Source organism: Bos indicus x Bos taurus, chromosome 21, assembly GCF_003369695.1.
Source record: "Bos indicus x Bos taurus breed Angus x Brahman F1 hybrid chromosome 21, Bos_hybrid_MaternalHap_v2.0, whole genome shotgun sequence".
Taxonomy (NCBI): domain Eukaryota; kingdom Metazoa; phylum Chordata; class Mammalia; order Artiodactyla; family Bovidae; genus Bos; species Bos indicus x Bos taurus.
In genome coordinates, this window is record NC_040096.1 from 20,640,831 (window position 1) to 20,667,879 (window position 27,049).

Here is a 27,049-nt window from a genome sequence, read left to right on the forward strand (position 1 = left end):
ATGCTGAAGCTGAAGCTCCAGTACTTTGGCCAACTAATGCGAAGAAGTGACTCATTGGAAAAGGCCCTGATGCTGGGAAAGATTGAGGGCAGGAGGAGAAGGAGCGACCGAGGGTGAGATGGTTGGATGGCATCACCGACTCAATGGACATGAGTTTGAGCAAACTCCGGGAGATGGTGAAGGACAGTGAAGCCTGGCGTGCTGCAGTCCTGGGAGTCGCAAAGACTGAGTAACTAAACAGCAATGGGCAGAATTCATCATCAGAGGCCAGAGCTGGGAGAGGCCAGGAGCGGATGAGCCCAGCCTGGCCCTGTGGCCATGCGAGTGGGCAGAAGTGTCTCTTCCTAGGGCAGGGGCAAGGGGCTTGACCTGTGGGTTGGTTCTCCTCACAGACCTACTTCCTGCTGCCTGCGTGGTGACAGGCAAGCATCGGGATTATAAAGGGCCACGCATCATGATCATGCTCCTATTACAGCTTCAAAGTGTGTGTCTTAGCCAAGTACTGTGCACCAATCTGGCTCTGGGGCCTTTGGGACAGAATGCTCAGGAATGGGGACTCCCGATTATTTTTATTCTCTCATTAACTGAAGGTGGCTGTAAGTGCTTTGTATTGCAGGTCTGTGTGAAACTTTCTGTTTTAGTGAGTTCCATGGGGTCAATGATTCTTCTTCTTCTTTTTTTTTTTTTTAATAAGTTAGAACCTAGAGTTTCGTTTTTAATAAATATTTATTTATTTGGCTGCATTGGGTCTTAGTTGCAGCATGTGGGATCTCCAGTTGCGGCATATAGGTTTACCTGTTCCATAGCGTGTGGGGTCTTAGCCCCGTGACCAGGGAACGAACCCACATTCCCTGCATTGCAGGGGCATATTCTTAACCACTGGACCAGGGAAGCCCCAGGGTCAGTCACTGTTCAGCCAAGGGCTGTGCCAGGCACTAGGGCTTGCCCTCCCACCCCATCCCTGGTTTCCTCCATCTAGAAGCTTGTTTGCTGGGTGGGACCTTTGCCGTTCCCATCGCACGCCCTGGAAGTTTCTTCTGTTTAAGAAGTCTGGAGATGCCCTTCTCTTCAGTTGTACCTATCTCTTAAAAATTCCAGGGACTTCCCTGGTGGTCCAGTGGTTAAGACTTCACCCTCCAAAGCAGGGGTCGATCCCAGGTCAGGGAGCTAAGATCCTACATGCTTTCTGGCCAAAACATAAAATAAAAACAGTGTTAAAACAAATTCAATAAAGACTTTAAAAATGGTTCACTTCAAAAAAATCTTTAAAAAAATTCCTGTGTACTAGGCAATTGGGTTTGTTGGTTTCTGATAAACTGAGATTTTCTTTTGATATTACAGAGTTTAATTACAGTATGTATTTTTAAAGTGTTTTTTAAATTATTTATTTAGGATGCACTGGCTCTACGTTGCTGTGCATGGGTTTTCTTGAGTTGCAATGTGAGGCTTCTCATTGCAGTGACTTCTCTTGTCACGGTCTCTAGGACTCTTGGGCTCTAGTAGTCACAGCACTCGGGCTTTAGTCGTTATGGCATATGGGCTTAGTTGCCCCATGGCATGAGGGATCTTCCTGGACCAGGGATCGAACCTGTGTCCCTTGCATTGGCAGGCAGATTCTTAACCACTGGACCACCAAAGATGTCCCACAGTGTATGTTTTTAAATACAGTGTTGGAGTTACCAAATCTCTCCATTAAAATGCCAGTCATATTAGAAAACTATTGGATCTCCGTAGAGGAAACCCCTGGCTTAGAACTTTGGGTTTGTCCTCAGGTTTGCATTGAATGGTTTCTTGACTGTACAGAAAACAATTTTCCTGTAATTTTATTAAGTGCTTTACCCATTGTCTTCCAATAGAAAGTACTACTCTTTGAGGAAGACTATTTGCTAATGAGAGAGGCCAGCTCCCTTTCGGTAATTTAGTAAATGCATGTAAAAGGGCTCAAATCAATGTGCCTGCTTAACTGGTGACACAGTCTCCAGCTATTTTTAGTTTAGTGACTTCTTTTGTGAAACCTATGGGTTAGTAGTCACTCCTGATACTTAAGTACAAGGTTCACACTTCCTCTCATAAGATGACTTTGCTCTTACTAGACACTTGTAGGACACCTTCTGAAATTGCAGCAGGATGAATGCATGAGCTTATGACTGTGGAAGAATATGGTTAAACGAAACTGTTATCACTTGGGTGAGTTTTCACAAAAAGGCAATTTCAAGCTCTTCATTTTGAACACAACTGAGAGTGAGGTTAACCTAAATGTATTTAATCATTTGGAAATCCCCTTCTCTTTACCAAATTGAGTGTGACTCAGAGCATTCCCTTCCCCTCATAGGACCTGATTTGTAAGGAACTAGCAATTGGATCTTCCTGCCACCACCCACAGCCCAGCACCATAGCCTGGTCCCAGGACGCCAGAGCTGGTCCCTGGTTTGATCTGCTGAAGGAAAGGGCCTGGGTACTCGATGCTTAGTGTTCAGAAGTCAATCAGTTAATTAATCAATGTGTCTTGGCATATCTGGAAAATACAATTACCCCTGTCATTGCCAGGGTTCTCCATCAATTTGGGGCGTGAGGTGATGGCAGTGGTGAGAGGCAGAATTTCAAAACCAGGTTACCCTGAAGGCTCAGTCCATGGGAGTCTACTTGGGAGGAGGACACACAGGATTGAAACAGCCTGGCTGTGCTGAGAGGTGGTTCTCTGTGCTGCTGGCCAAGGCACTGACCTAGAGAATTGAAATCTCACTGTGAGATCAGAATGGGGCCAAAATCAGCTCAGGTTATCAAGCGTGCACACGTCTGGGTTGACTAGGACATACTTCAGAACCTTCCGTCTCAGCCCCGAGTCACTGAGCACTTAGCAAGTGCAGAGAAACAGCTCCTGAGGGGTGTCCAGGCTTTGTTCCAGCAAATCTGCTCTGGGCTTGTTCCTCCCCTTCTGTGTGACTGTGTGTGGTGTGTACAACAGCCCCAATTTCCTTAGTTAAGTGGCAGATAAAGTAGGGAGAAACTGGCCCTTTTCCTCCTGCTTTCTCCCCAAATATGTCATGTTGCCTCCATTTAGAGTTGACTACTTTTATCTAAGGGCTTCCCAGGTGGCCCAGTGGTAAAGAATCTGCCTGCCAGTGCAGGAGACGAGGTTTGATCCCTGATCCAGGAAGATCCCCTGGAGAAGGAAATGGCAATGCACTCCAGTATTCTTGCCTGGGAAATCCCATGGACAGAGGAGCCTGGCGGGCTCCAGTCCACGGGGTCACAAAGAGTTGGACATGACTTAGCGACTGAACAACTTTTCTCTAAGTTGTCACCAAAAGGTGGACAGATTAGAATGACCTGACCACCATGTGATATGGCCCTTGCCTTCTCCTATACTACTCACAGGGCCTTCTGGAGGAAGCAAGCCTGCCCCAGGCTTACTGTGCTGGCGTGGGGTTTTATTTCAAGGCGTTGAACAGGTTTGCTATGAAAACCGAGCAAGAGTAGATTTACAGGCAGGAAGGAGGTGCAGTTGGAGGAATGGTCTCCGTGGGAAAGGAGGGGTCCCTTGGCAGGAGAGAGGGTGTATGTGTCAGAAGCAGAGGTCCAGGCTGTGGACTGCCAGACCCTTTCAGCATAAACGAAAATGTACCTTGGAACTGTTCATGAACCTTGGTGATGAACATTTACTATCCAGTGATTTATTAAGTGTGTAACATGATTCTGCATTAGAAGAATCGAAAGTGTGTCCTGGGAGTAATCTGAAACTTGTTGGAAGAGCCCAGGCAGTGGATCCACTAGTTATTTCATTGTTGATGAGGCCTCTGTGTCAGTTGGGAAAAGGGCATCTTTTGTGGTACTTGCTACCTGTCAGATTAGTGTTTACTAAGGCAAGATGGAGGAGAGTTTAATGGTGGTGATGGGGTAGCTAATATTTGGGGTTCACTTACTGTATACTGACTTTCCTGGTGGCTCAGTTGGTAAAGAATCCACCTGCCCATGCAGGAGACCCAAATTCAATCCCTGGGTCTGCAAAATCCCCCGGAGAAGGAAATGGCAACTCACTCCGGTATTCTTGCCTGGGAAATGCCATGGACAGAGGAGCCTGGTGGGCTACAGTCCACGGGGTTGCAAAGAGATGGACACTACTGACACTTAACTTACTGTATGTCAGGGACTGATTTAAAATTAACACCTTCGGTTTGCAGACAAGGCCCACAGGAGGTAAGAAATGTGGCCCAAAGACAAACACCAGACCTGGGTGGGGTCAGGGTTTGACACTGGGTCACCTTACTCCAGGGAATGAACCGAAGCATTATCTACTTCAACTAGATTGGATTTGAAAGAGAGAAATCCTTTAAGAGTTTGGTTTCGTTCTCCTTGAGGTGTATTTGACGCAGGACTAATGTCTGTGTTGAAGTTTGCTTGTCAGGTCCTTTGGATGGCAAGGAAAAGGGGGCCCTCTGTTCCCAGCCTGTGATATTTCGTCTCTGGGCTCTCTCACTTCACTTCCCTAGAACAGGAGAGGAAAGGATGGTCCTAACAGCTGAATGTCAGAGGCAATGAGGCCAAGCCAGTGAACACTTGGGCCCAGAGTGCAATTTGTCGTGTGCTATGCAAGTAGCCTGGGAGTATCGTGTTGTTAGCTGATTATGGTTAGTATCAGTTGGAACTTGTCTGGGTGACTTTGGAAAGAGTGTGGCAATGGTTCTCGTCAACCTCTTGAGGACAGGGGTATGGAACAGTTGAGTCATGAGAGGTGCTTTGGATCTGTTCTGTCATAGTTCTGGAGGTTAGATGTCTTAAATCAGGTGTCAGCAAGGTTCTTTTTTAAATGAGTTTTTATTTTTTTAGACCCATGCAGCAAGTGGGATCTTAGTTCCCTGACCAGGAATCGAACCTGTGGCCACTGCATTAGAAGTGTGGAGTCCTAACCACTGGACAACCACTTCCTTGTTGCAAGGTTCTGAGAGCCGGCCGGGTTTTTCTTGAGAGCTCTGAGGGAAATCTGTTCCTTCTGCCCCTCTCCTAGCTTCTGGGGATTGCTAACAATCCTTGGCGTTCTTGGTTCAGAGAGGCATGACCCTCGTCTCTACATCCATCTTCATTCACATGGCCTGTCCTCTGTGTCCAGATGTCTCTCTTCTTTCATGGAAACCAATTGTGGGGTTAAGAGTCACTTGAACCAGTGTGACTGCACTTTAACTTGATCATATCTTCAAAGACCCTATATTCAAATAAGGTCGCATTCATAGTTCCCTGGTGGACGTGGATTTGGGGAAACAGTGTTCACCCGATTATTACCAGCCATTGAGTCTTCTACGTGTGCAGTCTCTGCTTGGTGTTTTTCTCCTTTTCTTCAGTGTAAGTTTTAGGTTTTTAGTAAACATTAGTATTCCAAGGCTGAAACCCCAGTCATGGAGTTGGAATGAATAGGATGGAATTATTGGTGTAAATGGCACAGCTGAAAATATATTACTGTTTGACTTATTTGCAGGAAGAACAGAGGCCCTGAGGGTTGTTAGTTCTTATGAGTTTTATTGTTTAATGGTCCACAAAGTAGACTGGAAAGCAGGGCTATCTCCTGTTACCGAGCACAGAGAGAGTGTTTCCTGTGCTCTGAAGCCAAGGACTGCAACTCTATCCCTCAGAATCTCAGAAATTTTGAGCTGAGAGAGACCGTTGGCATCATCAACTTCTAATCTAGTCCTCTCCTTTTACAAATGAGTTCTTTAGGGCCCAGCAAGGTTAAGTGACCTCTTCAAGGTCACCAGCTAAGAAGGGGCAGAGCAAGCACAAGGACCAGGTCCCAGACATCTCTCCTGGAATCTGTGCCTCCATCTGAAAATAATGCCCTTCGTCACGGGGGAGCAGTGAGAAGCCCAGGCCCTCGCACCGGTGGAGATGGAGGTGCCCAAGCGTGTCTTAGAGACCAAGGACGATACTGAAAGTTCTTTTCCTGTTGAGCCTTTGGCAACACCTCGGATTACTTTTTAAATGTTAAGATGACAGATGGAATTTTAACTATCAGTTACAGCACCAAAATCCCACTCATAAAAAGACCGTGTTACGGGACCTCCCTAACAGTCCAGTGGTTAGGACACCAAGCTTCCACTGCAGGGGGCATGGGTTCCATCCCTGGTCAGGAAACTAAGATCCTAGATGATGTGTGGCCCAGCCAAAAAAAAATAGGAAAAAAAAAAAAGACTGTGGTGGGAGCAGAGAAATGTGGGGGTTGGAATGGAAGAAGCACTGATCAGGTACACCGTAGGTGGGGTGGGGAAGGGAAAATGTCTGCTTTCCACCTAATGCATACTCAGCCCTAGGCTGCCAGAGGTCCATTTTAACTGAATTTCACTTGCCCAGGAAGGGAGAGGAAACACACAAAGGGTACGTCTGTGCTTAGTCGTATCCTACTCTTTGTGAGCCCATGGACTTTAGCCCACCAGGCTCCTCTGTCCATGGGATTTCCCAGGCAAGAATACTGGAGTAGGTTGTCATGTCCTCCTCCAGGGGATCTTCCCAACCCAGAGACTGAACCCGTGTCTCCTGTGTCTCCTGCATTGCGGGCCAGTTCTTTACCCACTGAGCCATCGGGGAAGCTAAGTTTGTTATGGCTGTAACAAGTGCAGAATATTAATTTTTAGTGGCAGGTCGAACTTAGAAAGAAGACCATAAAATAAAATGCAGTAAGAGAAATGCACATGAATATCAAAGAGTCAGTCCACACCTGCCAGTTAATTCCTGGTTTAACGTATATAGTGCGCATGTACGCATGCACACGTGAAGAATCTCCCTCACACAGACTCACACACACACTTCTTCTGAATCCACACTTCACTCATGCCCAGTTCTAATTCTAGCTGCGCCATAAGTCCTTTCCCCACGTTTTTTTTCCCTGGACTACTTATTCTTGTCCCCAAGTTTCTAAAGTCAGTGTAGCGCTAACACAAACTTCTTTTCCCCCCAGCTAAAATGAGAATTCTATTTGATTGTGGTTCTACACAATGCTTAGCACAGTTCCAGGCACACTGTACGTAGGTCATCAGGTCTTTAAGCCCCCTGAAGTTCAAGGAAGGTGGCCCTAGCCATCTACAGTAGAACCACCCTGCTTCTCGGGGCTTCAGCTCAAGGCTCCGCATTTGGACCATAATAATTAGAAACCTCTCATAGGATTGCCTTCAGGAATTAAATCCAATTTTAAACCCTTAGTGTTTTTCAAGGGTTGAGGAAATTAATTCTCTACTGCATTTGCTATTAAAAAATCTTGTAGGAGGACATTGCCTGTCACATTACTCAAGGTCCCCTTATGTAAAGTCTCGAAGAATTTTTTTTTTTTTTTAATAAATTTGTGCCAAAAAAATCCCTCTTTTCTCTGAGTGTCTTCCTGGGAGGTAAGAAGAGTGTAACACATGTTATCTCTGCGTTTTGGAGACTCTCAAGTCTGGCTAGGTTTCCCTTTTCCCCCTGGCAGTCAGAAAGCTCAGATATAGTTTAGACTTAGTCACATGCTTAGTTTTATATATCTTGACGTAGGTATTTTCCTTGTTCAGAGTTTCTTTTCTTTTTAGATTTTGTTCATTGCCATTTTGAAGATATTTTTGGTAATAAAAAAATTGTAGTCATTATGAATTTTGGAAAAGAAAGAAAAGTTTGCCTGTGCTCTAATAATAACCCAGCCAGGGTAACATCCATGAAGATTTAGGGAGATAGTAATTCCTCCTGTGTAATTAGAAATTACAGACTCAGAGAGTCTAGAAATAACAGCGGTTGAAATGTGCAAGGGTTTATTCTCTTGCAGAAAAGAAATCCTGAGATAGGCAGTCTAGGTCTGACACGGTGGCTCCATGGGATCATCATGGACCCCGAGCCTCTGTCTTTCTCCTCTCCTGTCCTCTCAGTGTGGCTCCTAGAGTGACCTCATGGTCCCTTCATGGCCCAAGATGGCTGTTGGAGTTGCAGCCCTCTTGCCTGCATTCCAGGGAGGCAGGGAGGGAAAAGGGCAGAACAGTTAATGCCTTTTTAGGTGTCTCCCCAGAAAGCAGGCCAGCCCCTTCAGAACAGGCCCACATTTAGTCACGTGGACTCTCCTATCTGCAACAGAGGCTGGGATCTGTAGTTGGTTTTTTCTAGCTAGCCATGTTTTCTAGGTTTCTGTTCCGAAGAAAGCAGAGACTTCTTTTGTTCTTTTTTCTTCCGGGCACTCCACAGGGCATATGGGATCTTAGTTCCCTGACCAGGGATCGAACCTGTGTCCCCTGCTTTAGAAGCGTAGAGTCTTAACCACTGGACTGACAGGGAACTCCTGGGACTTCTTACTGGGAAGCACTCAGCAGTTAACTGCATTTCTGAATCTTTCTCTGTGGACGTCTATCCAGTATTCGCTTGAAGCTATCTCAAATAGTTTGTGGAAAGAGTAAAACTGCAGGAGGTTTCCCTGGTGGTCAAATGACTAAGACTCTGTGCTCCTGATGCAGGAGGCTTGGGTTCAATCCCTGATAAGGGAACTAGATCCCACATACTACAACTAAGAGTTCACATGTCCCAACTAAGGGTTCTTTTGCCTTAACTAAAGATCCTACATTAAAAAAAAAAAAATCCCACATGCCACAACTAAAACCCAGCACAGCCAAATAAATCAATAAAAATAAAATACTAAAAAATAAGTAAGAAGTCGATAGATGACTTCTAAAATTAAAAAAAAAGAGTAAAGGTATAAATAAACATCAGTGTAAATATCAATAAATAAGATGTATTGCATCTTGTTATTTGCTACTTTGCCTTTCCATAATTCTTTTGTATTAACCTATCATTTATACATATACTGATTGGAGAAGGAAATGGCAACCCACTCCAGTATTCTTGCCTGGAGAATCCCATGGACGGAGGAGCCTGGTGGGCTACAGTTCATGGGGTCGCAAAGAGTCGGACACGACTGAGCGACTTCACTTTCACTTTCATACATATACTGATAGTGTATATTTTGAATATTCAATCAGCATAGACTTATTCAAGGCTAGTAGGGACCTTGGTCTTCCCTGGTGGCTCAGTGGTAAAGACTCTGCCTGCCAGTGCAAGAAATGAGAGTTCAGTCCCTGGATGAGGAAGATCCCCTGGAGAAGGAAATGGCAACCTACTCCAGTATTCTTGCCTGGAGAATCCCATGGACAAAGGAGCCTGGTGAGGGCTACAGTCCTTAGCATCGCAAAGAACTGGACATGACTCAGCGACTAAACAACAACAACCCTTTCCCCAAGGGTTGCACATTCGGATGCCTATAGCGACCATTCAGGTACCATCAGTGATTAAGGAGGTCAGAGATCATTGCTGAGGACCATATGGGGACGGTGGCCACCTGGAGAGAGCACAATCTGTCTAGAGGGTCAGCCCTGCTCAGCTCCATTCATTGCTGCCATGTGAGAATGCTGGATCAGTTTCCCAAACCTTCGGATTTTTTTTTTCTTCTCAAGAGAAACCAGAGATTCCGATTTTTATCTGCAATCTCCTGGTGTTTATAACTTGGCAGCTAATAAATACAATTAAAAAAAATGCCAACCAAATGCAATGCCATCCCATGGGTTGCCAGTTTAAGATCTCTGATCTGGCACATCCCTTGTTTTTTAGTGGACAGCCAAGCCCTGGAAAGGTCAGGTGGCTTGTGATGTGGCTGGAGACATGCTCCTTAGTACCCTGCCCCTACCCCCCAACAAAGCCTGGTCCTCTGTGTCTAATTTGTCTCAGAATAGGAAAAAATAAAAAAAATTTGAATTTGAGCAAGGCTACTCTGAAGGTTAATTGAATCTCCCCTCCAACTGGCTTTCATTTTCTTTTTAAATCATTTGGGTGTGATGGAATCAGAAAAAAACTGGGCTTGAATCCCAGCTCTACTATGTTACAGCTTCATGATTTTTGCAGGCTCTTGGTGTCTCATTTGTGTTTTCCTCTACCATCCACTTTCTTTCTTGTTTCTCTTTTTCTTACTTTTCCTCTTTTCAAGTAGCACAGCGTGGTGGTTAAAAGCACGTTCTTTGGAGCCTGATATGTATCTTGGTTTCTTTACCTACTACCTGTGTGACCTTGGGCAAGTCACTCAAGTTTTCTATGGCTCAGTTTCCTCATCTGTTGTCGTTGTTCAGTCACTCAGTCGTGTCTGACTCTTTGCAACCTCATGGACTGTAGCATGCCAGGCTTCCCTGTCTTTTACTATCTCCCAGAGTTGGCTCGAACTCATGTCCATTGTGGAGAAGGCAATGGCACCCCACTCCAGTACTCTTGCCTGGAAAACCCCATGGACGAAGGAGCCTGGTAGGCTGCAGTCCACGGGGTCGCTAAGAGTCGGACACGACTGAGCGACTTCACTTTCACTTTTCACTTTCATGCATTGGAGAAGGAAATGGCAACCCACTCCAGTGCTCTTGCCTGGAGAATCCCAGGGACGGGGGAGCTTGGTGGGCTGTCATCTCTGGGGTCGCACAGAGTTGGACATGACTGAAGCGACTTAGCAGCAGCAGCAGCATGTCCACTGAGTTGATGATGCCATCCAACCATCTCCTCTGTTGCCCGCTTCTCCTGCCTTCAATCTTTCCCAGCATCAGGGTCTTTTCCAGTGAGTCAGCTCTTCCCATCAGGTGGCCAAAGTGTTGGAGCTTCAGCTTCAGCATCAGTCCTTCCAATGAATATTCAGGGTTGATTTCCTTTAGGATTGACTGGTTTGATCTCCTTGCAGTCCAAGGGACTCTGAAGAGTCTTCTCATCTGTAAAATGGAATAATAATAGTACCTACCTCAGAGGTACTCTTAAAAGCATTAGGACGCATTTTACATGAAATATAAGGGGAGCTCGGCACCTAGATGGTGCTCTGTAAACACTGCTGTCTCTCCCTCTCCCTGTTTCTCTTTTTGTTTCCTCTGCTGCTTTGGAAGCCATGGGTCTTTAACCCAGAAGGCCCGGCTCTGGTTCCCCATCTCACGGTGAGCGTTTCAGCCCTGGATGGCCCAGCACAGCCAGCCTCCAGCCCGCAGTGTGGCCCAGATCTGGCAGGTGTTATGGCTCCCCACTCGTTACTTTCAGTTCTGTTCCATTTCTGGAACTGCGTTTTTGAGCCCATCTGTGCCCTTTTACTTGTCTCAGCTCCTATTTTTTCTGTCGTTTCCGTATATTTGGAAGAGATGAAACAAGTCAGCTGCCTGCTATCTCGACCTAAACCCAGCTAAATTATTTCATCAGTCACACAGAGATGATCCTTGTCATCGTCGGGTATCTCTGAAAATGATGTTATGAGATAAAGGACAAAAGCAGCTTGAGTTTACATAAGCCAGAGTTGTGAATGCAGCAGATAACTTGTCCTGGAAACCACAGAGCCCGCCAGTCTGGATTCACCAAGATCTCCCCCAGCAGGTCTGGCCAAGAGTGTGTCACATATGTTAATTAAAGAAATAGTTTTTGGGTTTTTTTTCCTAACGATTTTAAACGCAGAAAAACTTAGACTATGCTTATATTTCAATTAAATTGCTTCTTTCTCAACCTGTAAAATGCCACTATCCAATCTTTTCAGCTTTTAGGTTAAATCGAATAAGAGATCTGACCTGACCAGCCCAGCTGTTCAACTCTTCTTCAAGATCTGTTTGTATTTGCAGCAGAGAGGAACTGGTGACGTAGGTATGTATTGGCGAAACTCTTATTTTTGCCTCTTCTCCCTACCTTCCCAACATTCGTAAGTGGTGAGTGAAAGTGGGGGTGGAGGGACTTATTTTATGTTTTTAATTCAATGTGTCTACTCTAGATCAGCCAGAAAACTGGTCAAGCGACCCAGTGCCACCTTCTCCTCTCTTTGCGATTAAGAGGACAAGGAGGATGTCTATTTCAGTTTCATATCACCAGCATCGTGCCAGAAAAACTGGAAATCCTCCTAGATTTTGGTTTCGGCCCCCCACTCACTACACTTAAAAGTCTCTATGAAAATTAAGACAACACTATTTCAATCAACTATACTTCAGTAAATAGCAAGCCATGTCATCTTGGATATTTGTTTCGAGTTGGTTTGACTGGCAGGTGGCAGGGTTCTGGAGATGTGAGGGACAAGGACACAGGTGGGACCACCAGAGCAACTCTGAGTGTGGTGCTGTGTGCTTGTTTAGGTCACAGGCCCCCTGGAGAATCTGATCTTATCTGCAAGCCCTCTTCCCAGAAAACTGTACAAACACGCACACTTTCACACATAATTCCAGGAAGTTCCCAGAAACCCATAGGGGACCTACGGACCCCAAGTTAAAAGAATCCTTGTTTTAAAGGTTTGGGGAACAGCTTTTGAGAGACATGACCCCAGAAGTTAAGTTTTAAGGAAACCGTCAGCTCATAAAAGGTCAAAGGTTGATGTAGCTAAGAAGTATATTCTGAGGTCTAGCCTTGATTCTAAACCAGATAAATTTAAAAAAAGTATTTTCTTGCCCTGATGGTGAGTTAAGGAACCGGGTTCTTTTTTCTTCAGTTGGACTATAGTTGATTTACAGCGTCGTGTTAGTTTCCCGTGTACAGCAAAGTGATTCTGTTATACGTATACATACATTCTTTTTGAGATTGTGTTCTCATATAGGTTGTCACAGAATGTTGAGTCGTGTTCCCTGTGCTATACAGTATGTCCTTGTTGGTTATCTTATATATAATGTGTGTGTGTGTGTGTGTTTATCCCAAGTTCCTCATTTATCCCTCCCCCACTCACATTTCCCGTTTGGTAACCATCAGTTTGTTTGCAATATCTTTAAGTCTGCTTCTGTTTTGTAAATAAGTTTATCTGTTTATTTTTTAAAATTAGATCCCACATATGAGTGATATCATATTTGTGGGATCTTTTGATTGCCTTTCCTCACTCAGTTGGAGCCCCTGCCAGACATGGTCTGCCCTGTATTTGCCACAGATGCCTCGATTTTAGCAAAGGACTTCCAAGACCTCTCTGGCCTGACCGTCGGTCTCAGATGAGTTCGTTTGGTTCTGCCCCAAACACATTTTTGAGAGATCGTTTCGTCCTGCCTCTTTTCTCTGTACCGCTGGCCACTGGGGTTGTCCTGCTGTTTTCAGCAGAGACTACTTAAAACCATTCCAGGGGAAGCTGTTGCCATAGCGACCTTGGCTGCCAGGAGTTACCATTTTCTTCTTTTTGTTAGCTTGTGGTTTCCCTGATTTTGAAGGTAACAGCTGATGTTCTGATTTCCTGCAGTGCAGCGAGGAAAAGACTGGATTTTTGTTATTGTTGTTGATGTCTGTTTTTTTTAAAGTTTAGAGGGATGTATGTGAGTGTGTGTGTGTGTTTTGTGTACAAGATAAAGCTACCTGAAAAGATGAAAAACTAGATATGCGTGTATATTTTCCATACTCCAGTTTTAAATTTTGGTCTAGCAGTTGAATGGTAGTCCACTTTTAGCCCAATTTTGGAGACTAATGACTGTAAGCAGTTGCCTTCAGTGGGGGGAAAAAGTGACCAAGTTCCATTTCACATTGCCCGTGACTCCCAGGTGTAAAGACCTCTGCGAGCTGGGCTTAGTCTGAACTTGACTCCAGCGCCAGGACTGCCTCCAAGGGAGCAGGTGGCTGAATCAGGCTCTTCCTGCTCTGGAAACAAAGGTGGGGCCCACAGGCATGACAGCCACACCTGGTGGCCACAGCAGTCCCATCTCACATCTGTCCAAGGCTGTAAACACGACACCTGATGCCCGGCCAGGGTACCAGGTGCAGGTGAAGTCAGGAAGTCAAGGCTGCCTGGTAACAGAAATCAAAGCTAGTCTCCTGGTCCCCATGTGCCTTTCCAGCTGGACTTCTTTCTCCTGCTCTCATGAGGTTTTATTTATTTCTTTTTTACACTTTTGGTCCTGCCACACTGCATGTGGGATCTTAGTTCCTAGATCAGGGAGGTTGGACCTGCACTGCCTATGTGCAGATCAGATCAGATCAGATCAGTTGCTCAGTCGTGTCCGACTCTTTGCAACCCCATGAATCGCAGCACGCCAGGCCTCCCTGTCCATCACCAACTCCCGGAGTTCACTCAGACTCACGTCCATCGAGTCAGTGATGCCATCCAGCCATCTCATCCTCTGTCGTCCCCTTCTCCTCCTGCCCCCAATCCCTCCCAGCATCAGGGTCTTTTCCAATGAGTCAACTCTGTGCATGAGGTGGCCAAAGGACTGGAGTTTCAGCTTTAGCATCATTCCTTCCAAAGAAATCCCAGGGCTGATCTCCTTTAGGATGGACTGGTTGGACCTCCTTGCAGTCCAAGGGACTCTCAAGAGTCTTCTCCAACACCACAGTTCAAAAGCATCAATTCTTCGGCGCTCAGCCTTCTTCACAGTCCAACTCTCACATCCAGACATGACCATAGGAAAAACCATAGCCTTGACTAGACGAACCTTTGTTGGCAAAGTAATGTCTCTGCTTTTGAATATGCTATCTACATAACTTTCCTTCCAAGGAGTAAGCGTCTTTTACTTTCATGGCTGCAGTCACCATCTGCAGTGATTTTGGAGCCCAGAAAAATAAAGTCTGACACTGTTTCCACTGTTTCCCCATCCATTTCCCATGAAGTGGTGGGACCAGATGCCATGATCTTGGTTTTCTGAATGTTGAGCTTTAAGCCAACTTTTTCACTCTCCACTTTCACTTTCATCAAGAGGCTTTTGAGTTCCTCTTCGCTTTCTGCCATAAGGGTGGTGTCATCTGCATATCTGAGATTATTGATATTTCTCCCGGCAATCTTGATTCCAGCTTGTGTTTCTTCCAGTCCAGCATTTCTCATGATGTACTCTGCATATAAATTAAATAAACAGGGTGACAATATACAGCCTTGACGAACTCCTTTTCCTATTTGGAACCAGTCTGTTGTTCCATGTCCAGTTCTAACTGTTGCTTCCTGACCTGCATACAAATTTCTCAAGAGGCAGATCAGGTGGTCTGGTATTCCCATCTCTTGAAGAATTTTCCACAGTTTATTGTGATCCACACAGCCAAAGGCTTTGGCATAGTCAATAAAGCAGAAATAGATGTCTTTCTGGAACTCTCTTGCTTTTTCCATGATCCAGCGGATATTGGCAATTTGATCTCTGGTTCCTCTGCCTTTTCTAAAACCAGCTTGAACATCAGGAAGTTCACAGTATACATATTGCTGAAGCCTGGCTTGGAGAATTTTGAGCATTACTTTACTAGCATGTGAGATGAGTGCAATTGTGCAGTAGTTTGAGCATTCTTCGGCATTGCCTTTCTTTGGGATTGGAATGAAAACTGACCTTTTCCAGTCCTGTGGCCACTGCTGTTTTCCAAATTTGCTGGCATATTGAGTGCAGCACTTTCACAGCATCATCTTTCAGGATTTGGAATAGCTCAACTGGAATTCTATCACCTCCACTAGCTTTGTTCATAGTGATGCTTTCTAAAGCCCACTTGACTTCACATTCCAGGATGTCTGGCTCTAGGTCAGTGATCACACCATCGTGATTATCTGGGTCATGAAGATCTTTTTTATACACTTCTTCTGTGTATTCTTGCCATCTCTTCTTAATATCTTCTGCTTCTGTTAGGTCCATACCATTTCTGTCCTTTATGGAGCTCATCTTTGCATGAAATGTTCCTTTGGTATCTCTGATTTTCTTGAAGAGATCCCTAGTCTTTCCCATTCTGTTGTTTTCCTCTATTTCTTTGCATTGATCGCTGAAGAAGGCTTTCTTATCTCTTCTTGCTATTCTTTGGAACTCTGCATTCAGATGTTTATATCTTTCCTTTCCTCCTTTGCTTTTCTCTTCTCTTCTTTTCACAGCTATTTGTAAGGCCTCCCCAGACAGCCATTTTGGTTTTTTGCATTTCTTTTCTATGGGAATGGTCTTGATCCCTGTCTCCTGTACAATGTCACAAACCTCATTCCATAGTCCATCAGGCACTCTATCTATCAGATCTAGGCCTATGTTGGAAGGTAGATTCTTAACCATTGGGCCACCAGGAAGTCCTCTCCTGCTCTCAGCAGGACGCTATTCTCCGCATTTTCCAGTTTGCTCATCTTAGAAATAAATGCTCATTTGTTGTTGTTCAGTTGCTAAGTTGTGCCTGACTCTTTGTGACCCCATGGACTGCAGAACCCAGGCTTCCCTATCCTTCACTATCTCCCAGAGTTTGCTCAAACTCATGTCCATTGAGTCTGTGACACCATCCAACCATTTCATCCTCTGTCACCCCCTTCTCCTCCTGCCCTCAATCTTTCCCAGCATCAGGGTCTTTTTCAATGAGTCGGCCAAAGGATTGGAGCTTCAGCTTTAGCATCAGTCCTTCCAGTGAACATTCAGGATTGATTTCCTTTAGGATTGACTGGTTTGATTTCCTTATAGTCCATGGGACTCTCAAGAATCTTCTTCAGCACCACAGTTTGAAAGCCAACACCCAGCCCAATTTATCAGTGCTCAGGATTTTTGTGACCTGGGTTGTTGCCAGTTCATTGGCGGCTGTAAGGGCACCGATAGGAATTAGTCAAGGTGGGTTCTGTGGGCCCTTCTGGATCGTCACCATTCCCACTGGCTTTGTCTCTGTGCGGTGGGCTCTTCCCTCTACATGTGCTTCTAAACCCACCTGTACCCCTGCTCCCCAGATCAAGATGAATGCCATGATGGAGACCTCCGAGCTCCCGGCCGTATTTGACGGGGTGAAGCTGGCCGCGGTGGCTGCCGTGCTGTACGTGATCGTCCGGTGTTTGAACCTGAAGAGCCCCACAGCTCCGCCCGACCTCTACTTCCAGGACTCGGGGCTCTCACGCTTCCTACTCAAGTCTTGTCCTCTCCTGACCAAAGAGTGAGTAGACGTCAAACCCACCTGTACACCTGATTGCTGATCTGTCTGTCATTACACTGTTCAAAGAAGAACCTTTTCACCATGGGTCCTCAAGGCATCTATGTAAAATAGTGTCACTGATGTTAAAATAGCCACCATCTCTGTAGGAGTCTGGCACTTGAATCCTGGCGGGTAGGGGACGGACTCAGATCTTTGTTGCCCAAAGTCATCCCTTCTTCCACAGTGTGGTGTCATCAACCATGTCAAGGACTTTGCAGAAAACTGTTGTTGTTTTTAGGTAGATGCAGAAAACTTGGACAGTATTTTGCATGTGTGTGGACTCAGTTGTTTCCAATTCTGTGCAACCCCATTGGCTGTAGCCCACTAGGGTCCTCTGTGGGATTTTCCAGGCAAGAATGCTGCAGTGTGCTGCCTCTTCTTTCCTCAGGGGATCTTCCCAACCCAGAGATCGAACCCGGGTCTCCTGCATTACAGGCAGATTCTTTACCACCTGAGGCCAGTTCTAAGGTGGAAGTTTTCCTGACCCCAAATAATTAATGAGCAAAAAAAAGCATAGGTTTCTTGGGTACCTGGAAAAATATACATTAGCTAAGAGAATCCACTCTAAGAGAAGGTTTTCATTCTAGTTCAGTTCAGTTCAGTCACTCAGTCGTGTACGACTCTTTGAGACCCCATGAATTGCAGCCCTCCAGGCCTCCCTGTCCATCACCAACTCCCAGAGTCCACCCAAACCCATGTCCATTGAGTCAGTGATGTCATCCAACCATCTCATCCTCTGTCATCCCCTTCTCCTCCTGCTCTCAATCTTTCCCAACATCAGGGTCTTTTCAAATGAGTCAGCTCTTCGCATCAGGTGGCCAAAGTATTGGAGTTTCAGCTTTAGCGTCAGTCCTTCCAGTGAACACCCAGGACTGATCTCCTTTAGGATGGACTGGTTGGATCTCCTTGCAGTCCAAGGGACTCTCAAGAGTCTTCTCCAACACCACAGATCAAAAGCATCAATTCTTCAGCACTCAGCTTTCTTTATAGTCCAACTCTCACATCCATACATGACCACTGGAAAAACCTTAGCCTTGACTGGATGGACCTTTATTGACAAAATAATGTCTGTGCTTTTTATTATGCTGTCTAGGTTGGTCATAACTTTCCTTCCAAGGAGTAAGCGTCTTTTCATTCCAGGTGAACCAGATTTCCCTGCAGAAGCCCCAGCTCTGTGTTCTGGAGGTGACAGGGGTGAGCACAGCTTCTGACAGAAGTAAAACAGTAGTTGTGAAAGAGACAGAATCTGTGTTCCACACCACACATGCTGTTTCCAGGAGACATATTTGACAGGATCTTCATTGAGGCATGTGGAATCTAGTTCCCTGACCAGGAATCAAACCTGGGCCCTCTGTATTGGGAGCACGGAGTCTTAGCCACTGGACCACCAGGGAAGTCCCTGAATGATTCTCTTCGAAGAACAGATGGGCAGCAGAGACACCTGAGAGTCTGGGCTCTTGCTTTGTCCTCTTTGGTTGTCTAGCTCATTTCCACAGCCACGGGTAAAGAGCTGTGGGCTATGGGTATTTTGGGTGTCTGTGTACAGTTTGCTTGTTAGTTATAATGTCGTGACCCTAAAAAGTTGTAATCAAGCTGAAAGAGACTTATAGCTCAGTTATATTGCCTAATACCTGTGAACTGCCATATACAATATAAATCGAGGTGAACTTGGACCCGCCCCTGCTGAGGGGATTCTACGTCATAGTGGCCTCCACAGCTATGATCAAGGGCATGGTGTTTTAGTAAGCAGTGTTTGCCGTGGAAACTCTGCTTTCTGAGGAGTGTGCACAGCGTTGGTGTGTTTTCAAAATCATCCGGCATTTTTCTTCCATGTTTAATTTAGATAATTCACTCATCTGAACTGGCAAGGAACATTTGCATCCCCTACTTTCAGATGGGGTGGGATGCAGCTGGATCCAGTTCCTGGGTCTCTGTTTGTAGAGAGCTTTTGAAAAACCAAGGTTTTAAAAGCCCTACGAGATCATAGGCAGATGAGTACAAAGTTCCAGCCAGCATCAGTTCCTGAGTAATTAGAGGAAGCCCTGGGAAAGCTTCTCCCCTCTAGGCTGTTTGGAAAACATCATGTAAGGTTTCAGTTAGTCAGTCGCTCAGTCTTGTCTGACGCTTTTGCAACCCCATGGACTCTAGCCCACCAGGCTTCTCTGTCCATGAGGCAAGAACACTGGAGTGGGTAGCCATTTTCTACTCCAGGGGATCTTCTCAAGCCAGGGATCAAACCCGAGTCTCTTGAGTCTCCTAGGTTTGATTTCACACTAATTGTTCAAAGCATTTTTTTTTTTTTAAACTGATTTTTGGCAGGGTTTTTCCTAACCTGGTTTCTCAGTTTCCTTTGAAAAACAGCCTGGAGACATACATCCAACAATTTCTCTTTGCTTTTTCTTCTTCCTGTACACTTTCTCGATGAACCTATGTAACTTCAAGGTTGGATTTGTTTTCCTCGCATTTTAAGGATGGGGAGATGAGGAGTAGTAGAGGGGGAGCCTGGACCCAAGTCTGTGACCCCACAGCTGGCTCCTTTCTTGTCCACAGGGAGGGGGAACAGTGACCTTTCTCAGGGTGCAGGCGAGGGACGGGAGGCAGAGAGCAGTAAGGGGCCAGTCCGAGACAAAAGTCTCTAGCTGGGCTAGCCCTGGAGTGGCCTTCTGATTCCTGCATGACCCTCTCGCTATTTTAATCACTGTCGGAAGCCAGTGGCCTTGATGTTTTTTCTCTGTGTGGCCTTTCTGGCAACAGCCTTCCGTGTGTTTGAAGCCAAGCTCAGGAAGCTTATCTGTTAGGGGTAAAAGTGCTTCTCCCGGGACTTTGAAGATTTTTTTTCCCTACAGGAAGCCTGTCTACAGCCTTTACAAACAACTGTCTCGGCTAAAAATTTCACTTAACTGATTTAAAACAAGCTGATGGGGTTATTCAGTAACCCTGACGGAAAGCAGCCAGTTAATTATGACTTACGTGCAAAATCACGGACATAGCCTTTTGATGTTCTGGTGTAGGAAAAAAAAAAAAGTCGGTGAAAGGTGAACAGTGAAAACATGTTAGGAGAACAGGGATTTTTTTCCCCCTCTTTTCAGCATTAAAGTCAGTTTTTAAGTCTGTCTTGAGATCACCTAGCCAAAGATACATCAGAAATGAATTTTTCAATGTCTCGAGAGAAACTTTTCTAAGGTCAGGTGATACGTCTCTTGTTCACTTAGCAACAGGTCAATATTTACCTAGTGATTCAATTTTTTTTCTCAAAACATGTTCGATTTCAGTGAAACAGGCAGACTAAAAAGCTCAAATCAGGATTATGAGAAAATTTAGATGGTGATACAGATCTCCATTTTTTCCTCAAATAAAAAATTTAATGCATGTTCATTGTTTTTTTTTTAAACGGAGAATAAGGTGAAACACAGAAATCATCTGTGAGTCTCCTCCTTGGGGATACACATCACTATGTTGGTCATCACTCCTGCAGGGTTTTTGCTGCTGCAGATCATTTCCTCCAACAAAATCAGGGGCATATGTAGCATTTGGTAACCTGCTTTAACACTTAGCATACCATGGGGACTTCCCTGGCAGTCCACTGGTTAAGAATCTACCCTTCTAACACAGGAGCTGAGGGTTCGATCCCCGGCAGGAGAACTTAGATTCCATAGGCCGCATGGTGTGGCCAAAAAATTTAAAAACAAACAAAAAACAAAACAGTATGCCATGGACATTCATCCACACTGCTACATATCTTCTAACATTTGATTTTTAGCAGCTTCAGAATTCTGTCAACTATTCAAATTTCCTAATGGCTGTTGGCAGCAGTGGTGCAGAGAAAAAGCCTTGATCTGAAATGTGGATTAGGATGCAAACTGAGGTCTTCTTCTAAACAAGGTGGACCCCTGGACCACGTGACAGGCCCTCTGGCCCTTGGTTTCCTCGTGTGTGAAATGAAGCAGTCTTACAAAGCTCCTTCTCATCATGAAGCTATGACCAGAAAGTACTATCCAAGAAAGCATCAATTTTTTTTTTTTTTAATTTATACATGTGGCACACACTACATAGACTTCTAAGGCCGCAGCTTTTTGTTGGGGTGAATGACTCAATGACTAGAAGTCACAGAGGGTGTGAAGAGATGAATATTATAGAGTTCTGCTTTAAATATATCTCTAGTTTTAAGCTGTGAAGAAAAGGCTGAATGTTTCTGATGGTAGTTCTTTAATTGTAATGCATGAGAAAAAACAGGGCCGATTGAGCCCATCATTCTAGCTGTGTTTCCTACCCCTTCTCCCATCCTAACTCAGATTGAAGCATCCCAGTGTGGTTTGGAAAATGAGTTGTGCTATGGACTGAATTGTGTCCCCCCAAAATTCATGTATTGAGGACCTAACTCCTTATATGATGATATTTGGAGGTGGGGTCTCTAGGAGATTATATGGTCTAGATAAGGTCATACGGGTGGGACCTTTATGATAGGATTAGTGCCCTTATAAGAAAAGGAAGAGCATCAGTGCTGTCTGTACCATATACAGACACAGCAAGAATGTGGCCTTCCACAAGCCAGGAAAGGCGCGCTCACCAGGAAGCAGATTGGCTGACACCTTGATCCTGGTCTTTCATCATCTAAAATTGTGAGAAACAATTTCTGTTAGTTAAGCCACGAAGATAAATTAAGTAAAAATAAATGAATAAAATGAAACTGGCCGTTCTCCCGCGGTGCCCTTTCAGCACTATCATCCTCTGAGTCTAGGACCACTGCATCGTCACAAGCACTGAAAGACTTTCTTAGAAGGACCCTGGGTTGGGAGCCCTAGTGACCAGGTAAGGACCAGAACCCAAAGAGAAGGGTTTTCTTGTGTGTCTGCCCACTCCTAACCATTCTCACTCCCTTTGCTCTAGGACAAGGGGACACTGGACCCCTTGGACTTTTGTTTTTTTAAGGACTTTGTTGAGCTGTCATTTACATATAGTAAAATACACAAACCCTAAGTATACAGCTCAGGGCCTTTTGCATATATATTCACCTGTGTAACTGCCACTCCCCTGTGCTTTACAGGAATGTCCCAAGTCACCTCTTGCCTCTGACCCACTTTGCCACTATGCCACTTGAGTTGGGTTCTTTAAGCAGGCCAGCACCCAGAGTGCAACACTGTGACCCTAGCCTATCCCAGCCTCACCACCCATGGCATTTTGCATTGCCCATTAAGTGCCTGCCCCTTAGGCACTCGTCCCTGGCTCCCCCAAATCTCTTCTCTCTCTCCACCAAGAAGCCTCCTCACCCTGCAAGAAAAACTTAACTAGCATAACTTCGCTGGTGGTCCAGTGGCTAAGACTCTGAGCTCCAAATTCAGGGGGCCAAATTCCCTGTTTGGGGAACTAGATCCCACACGCTACAACTAAGAACTAGTGCAACCAAATAAATAGGTTTTTCTTTTTTGAGTATGTCATAAAAAAAGAAAAAACTTAAATAGCTTCTATTCTGAGAAACTTTGCCTGACTACCCTCAGCTCCTCTTCAGTCAGAATGAGCCCCCTCTTCCTTCTTCCTGTCCGAGTTTCCCCAGCATGTAGCTTCTGTGTCCATTTAACATATTTCATCGTTTTCTGCAGGGCTTCCCTGGTGGCTCAGTGGGAAAGAATCTGCCTGCCAATGCAGGAGATGTGAGTTTGATCCCTGGGTAGGGGAAAATCCCCTGGAGAAGGGAATGGCAACCCACTCCAGTATTCTTGCCTGGAGAATCCCACGGACAGAGGAGCCTGGCAGGCTACAGTCCATGGGGTCAAAAAAGAAATGGGCAATGGGTTGGACATGACTTAGTGATAAACAACAACAGTCTTATTCTATGGAGGTTTGTACCTGTCTCTTTTCTTCACCAGTGGAGTATATGTACCCCAAATCAGGATCCATAGTCTTGACCAGACAGAACAGGATTCCAAGCCATTCTAAGTCTTAAGTGTAATGCTCTTCTGCCACTTGTTTTCCATAGACAGGTGTAGTTGAGGGATGTTCCCATTTTGGTTTGGTTTGGTTTCCCACTCCAGCTTAAGCAATCAGTGCTGCTCAGGGGCACTTCAGGGAATCAGGTGTACCTTCAGCTCTGAGCTTAGGGCTTCCCTCGTAGTTCAGTCAGTAAAGAATCTGCCTGCAGTGCAGGAGACCCAGGTTCAATCCCTGGGTTGGGAAGATCCCCAGGAGAAGGAAATGGCAACCCACTCTAGTATCCTAGCCTGGAAAATCCCCTGGACAGAGGAACCTGGTGGGCTGCAGTTCATGGGGTTGCAAAGAGTTGGGCACGACTAAGTGACTAACACTTTCTCAGCTCTGACCAAGTTTTGCTTATTAGGAAGTCACTGTGCTGTCTCTGAAAGAGGATGGATTGGTTGTTTGGTCTTGCTGCTGCTGCTAAGTCGCTTCAGTCACATCCGACTCTGTGCGACCCATAGACGGCAGCCCACCAGGCTCTGCCGTCCCTGGGATTCTCCAGGCAAGAACACTGGAGTGGGTTACCAATTTCCTTCTCCAATGCATGAAAGTGAAAAGTGAAAGTGAAGTCGCTCAGTAAGTGTCCAACTCTTCGTGACCCCATGGACTGCAGCCTACCAGGCTCCTCCGTCCATAGGATTTTCCAGGCAAGAGTACTGGAGTGGGTTGCCATTGCCTTCTCCGTGTTTGGTCTTAAGTCAGGGCAAACCCAGGTATATCCAGAAAGGCAGTTTGCAGCCTCCACCCTCCCCTTGTAGTTCCCATCACCAGCCCTGGTTTAGAAAGTGAAGACAGGAAGCAGGTGCCCTGTCTCTGGAAGCTGTTATTAAAATGCATACATTCCCTGTGAGAAGCCAGGCGTCTACTTTTTCACTCATTAGTGGGCTCGTCAGTGTGGATCGTGGTAGAGCTGAAGATGAAGGCTTTTAAGAGGAATGTGATGGAGCGCTTAGCTAAAAGGCAAGCCTAAAAACAGATGACCGAGGTGTTTTTATTAGATGCAAGAGACATCTGTGAAGCCCTACACAGTCTAGTGAAGGGACACAGTGAGATCAAATCATCAACCATATGCTTGTGGGTCCTTTCTTCCCCAGAGGCAAAAAAGGTAATAGCTTCCTTCTGTAACCCACTGCTGCCTGTATTAATAAGCTCTGGATTTTATTATTCTCCATGGGTTTGAGAGACACCTGAAACTTGGAGTAGAGGATCACACCCATTTCAGCACCAAGCCAAAAATAGTAGCTGACTCATCTCTGCCAATGGTGCCCTTTTTGAGCACTTCCTCTTTGAAGCTGCTTCAGACACTCATCAAACAACAGCAGAAACCCTGTGACCTTTCCATGGATCGTAGTGGGTTCGTCTTCTGTGTTTTGTTTTGTTTTTTTTTTTCTATTTATCTCCTCATTCACGAGAGTAGACTCCAAACAAGAATCCCATGGAAATGTTGTTCTCATCGTAATTAGTCCCTATCTTTAGTTTCCTGCCAGTGGTCATTCATTAGCCTGGGTTAATGAACATCGAAAGATTTACTTCTCTGAGACTCTGTTGTTGGAGGTATTTTCAAAAGATCATTTATTTTAAAACCATTTCATTGTGAAAAAAAAATTTTGAGGGACTTTCCTGGCAGTCCAATAGTTAGGACTCTGTTCTTCCTGCAGGGCATGGGTTGCATCCCTGGTCTAGGAACTGAGATCCCATATGACACGTGGTATGGCCAGAAAACAGAAACAAAAAATGTTATTGGTTTCTACACACCTGTGCTTAATTATTTCTTCTCAGACACAATATCAGTTCCCTTTCTATACAGGCATTCATACTCCCTTTCTATCAGTAATATTCACTTTTCTTTTATTTATCCCAAATAAAAGCCTTTTTCTATATATAAAAATACCATGTTGTTGCTGTTGTTTAGTCGCTAACTCATGTCCAACTCTTTTTCGACCATGTGGACTGTAGCCATCCATGGGATTCTCCAGGCAAGAATTGGAGTGGGTTCCCAACCTAGGGATTGAACCTGCATCTCCTGCATCATCAGATGGATTCTTTACCACTGAACCACGAAGGAAGCCATTCACACATGTATATATATCTGTGTGTGTGTGTGTGTATCCTAGTATACCCAGGACATATTAAAAAATTAGAAGTACTCAACAGAAAAGCACTAATTCAGATTGGTCTCATGTTGCAATATATGAAATTATTTTCCAGATCTAAAGAGCAAAGGGCTCAATATGTAAATTCCTACTCCCCTTTCCATTTCCTGCCTTGCCTCCTTTTTATTTTACTGTGTCTTCTTAGTGGCGGTGTCACAGGGGAAGCTAGGACAAGAATCTTGTTTGTGAACAATTGGTGTTTTCTCAGTCTTAAAGGAAACCGTGCAAAAGCAGCCCCACGCGTTCCCTTCCGGTCACACTGCCACCCCTGGGCCCCTCCTGGGTAGAAATTCCGGAGCCAGCACGGCTTATTTATAGTGAGTTAAAGTTGAAAAGAATTTCATTATCTTGGGCTTAAATTCTTAATTCCTTCTTGTTCACAGAGACATTCCAAATCAGATTTAGATCCTTTCCTTCTTGGCTGCACACTCAAGCTTTGTCCTTTTTATAGGATAATCTCCTAATTGCCAGGAGCCTTAATTCTATTGACCTGATTTTACCCATTTAAGAACTGTGCAAATATTTCCTTAGATGCTTGTGGTAAACCATTAACAATTGATAAGTGGATCTGGAGCACTCTAATGGGTTTATTATGTACGCACCAGACCTTCAGAACACATTTGTTGAGAAACTTACATTGCAAGAGAGTCCTTGAAAGATGAAAGACTCAGAAAGCATGAGACTGATGATTGGTGGTTAGCTCCCATGAGGTCACCTTTTCAGGGGCCTTCATCTTAAAATGGCTTGTGTTTTTGATGACAGTGGCCCAAACCCAAACTGTCAAGGTGAGAAAGTTGAATTGCTAAAGCTGGGTTACTGTCCTGTCACTAGGCTGACCAAACATCCCGATTTTCCTGGGGCTTAATAGGGTTCCCAGAGTATGGAACTTTCCCACTAAAACCTGGGAAAGTACCAGATAAACAGGGATGCATCGGTCACTATCTGTTTCTCACTGTCTTCTGGGATCAGATGGTGAGGTTTTTGTAAGTGGGTGCCATTAGGAGTAAGTGTTTAGTTCGCCAGTGGTCAGCTGTAATTTAACCCTTGGATGTTGCCCATCTGTACTGTCTCTGCCCTAGCAGCTCAGTTATCCAAGAGACCAGGAGGAAAGTGCTGCTGCCTCTGAGGCCTCTTGTATTGACTTAAGACGAGAAAACTGTGAGACCGTGGAGAGATTCGTCCGCCTTCCTCTAGCCTTGGGACAGGTTGTAGCCTCTTGTTAGAGATTCTGCTTTCGTGGAGGAATTGCTGAAAGCTCTAAAAGGTTCAGAATCTAGAATATGTGAAACTCTCTTGATTTGGTTCAGATGGGAGGAACATCTATGTGCCATGCACTCCGTAAAGCAGAAGTTTTCAGTTTCTAAGAATGTATTACCAGCCTATTCCCCTGTTGATCATGCTTGAGTTTACCCTTCGGGCCTCTACCATGCCTTCAAAAAGGGAAAAGAAGCATGTGCTACAGCTGATTCTATCCCACGGTGTCAGAGCCAGCACATCTGGATGGGCCGGTGGGCCTCCGCTTTGTGCAGGGCTGGCTGCATTGCCAAGTCACCGTCTCTTTCAACTTTTCCCAGGGCTCCAGGGTCAATCTTTGTCCATCAGTCAGCCTTAATTTTATTTAAACTACTTTAAACCTAATTTCCTTTATAGGATTTGCCTGGGATTAGATCCACTTTTGTGGTTCTTCTCAATATGTAGTTGACTGAAAACAGGTCCAACATCTAGGAGCATGACCAGGCTTCATTTTCTAGAAACTGTAAAATTTCCAAGTGTAGCCAACTTTTGTCAGTTTTTCTTGTTCTGTTGATCCTGTAAATTTACTGCTTACGAATTTTGATCTCAAACTATTTCTTTTCTCTGCCAGCTCCCTGGCATAGCTCCCCTCACTGTGACAGTGCACTCGATACTATGTACGCTTTATTAATAAAGTATAATTAAGACAGCAACTTGATTTTGAACGTGTGTCCTAGGGACTTCCCTGGTGGTCCAGTGGTTAAGACTTCACCTTCCAATGCAAGGGGTGCGGATTTGATCCCTGGTTGGGGAGCTAAGATGCCACATGCCTCGTGGCCCAAAAACCAAAACATAAAACAGAAGCA

The 27,049-nt window shown here is 45.1% G+C and overlaps 1 protein-coding gene across 1 annotated transcript in view; it reads left to right on the forward strand.

Annotated features, from left to right (window-relative positions):
* ABHD2 (abhydrolase domain containing 2) overlaps nt 1–27,049 on the forward strand; it is a 114,146-nt gene that overhangs the window by 15,460 nt on the left and 71,637 nt on the right. The window contains exons 2-3 of the mRNA XM_027521700.1: nt 11,528–11,631; nt 16,589–16,788. Of these exons, the coding sequence (XP_027377501.1) occupies nt 16,595–16,788 (194 nt within the window). The 5' untranslated portion in view covers nt 11,528–11,631; nt 16,589–16,594. The remainder of the gene's footprint in view (nt 1–11,527; nt 11,632–16,588; nt 16,789–27,049) is intronic.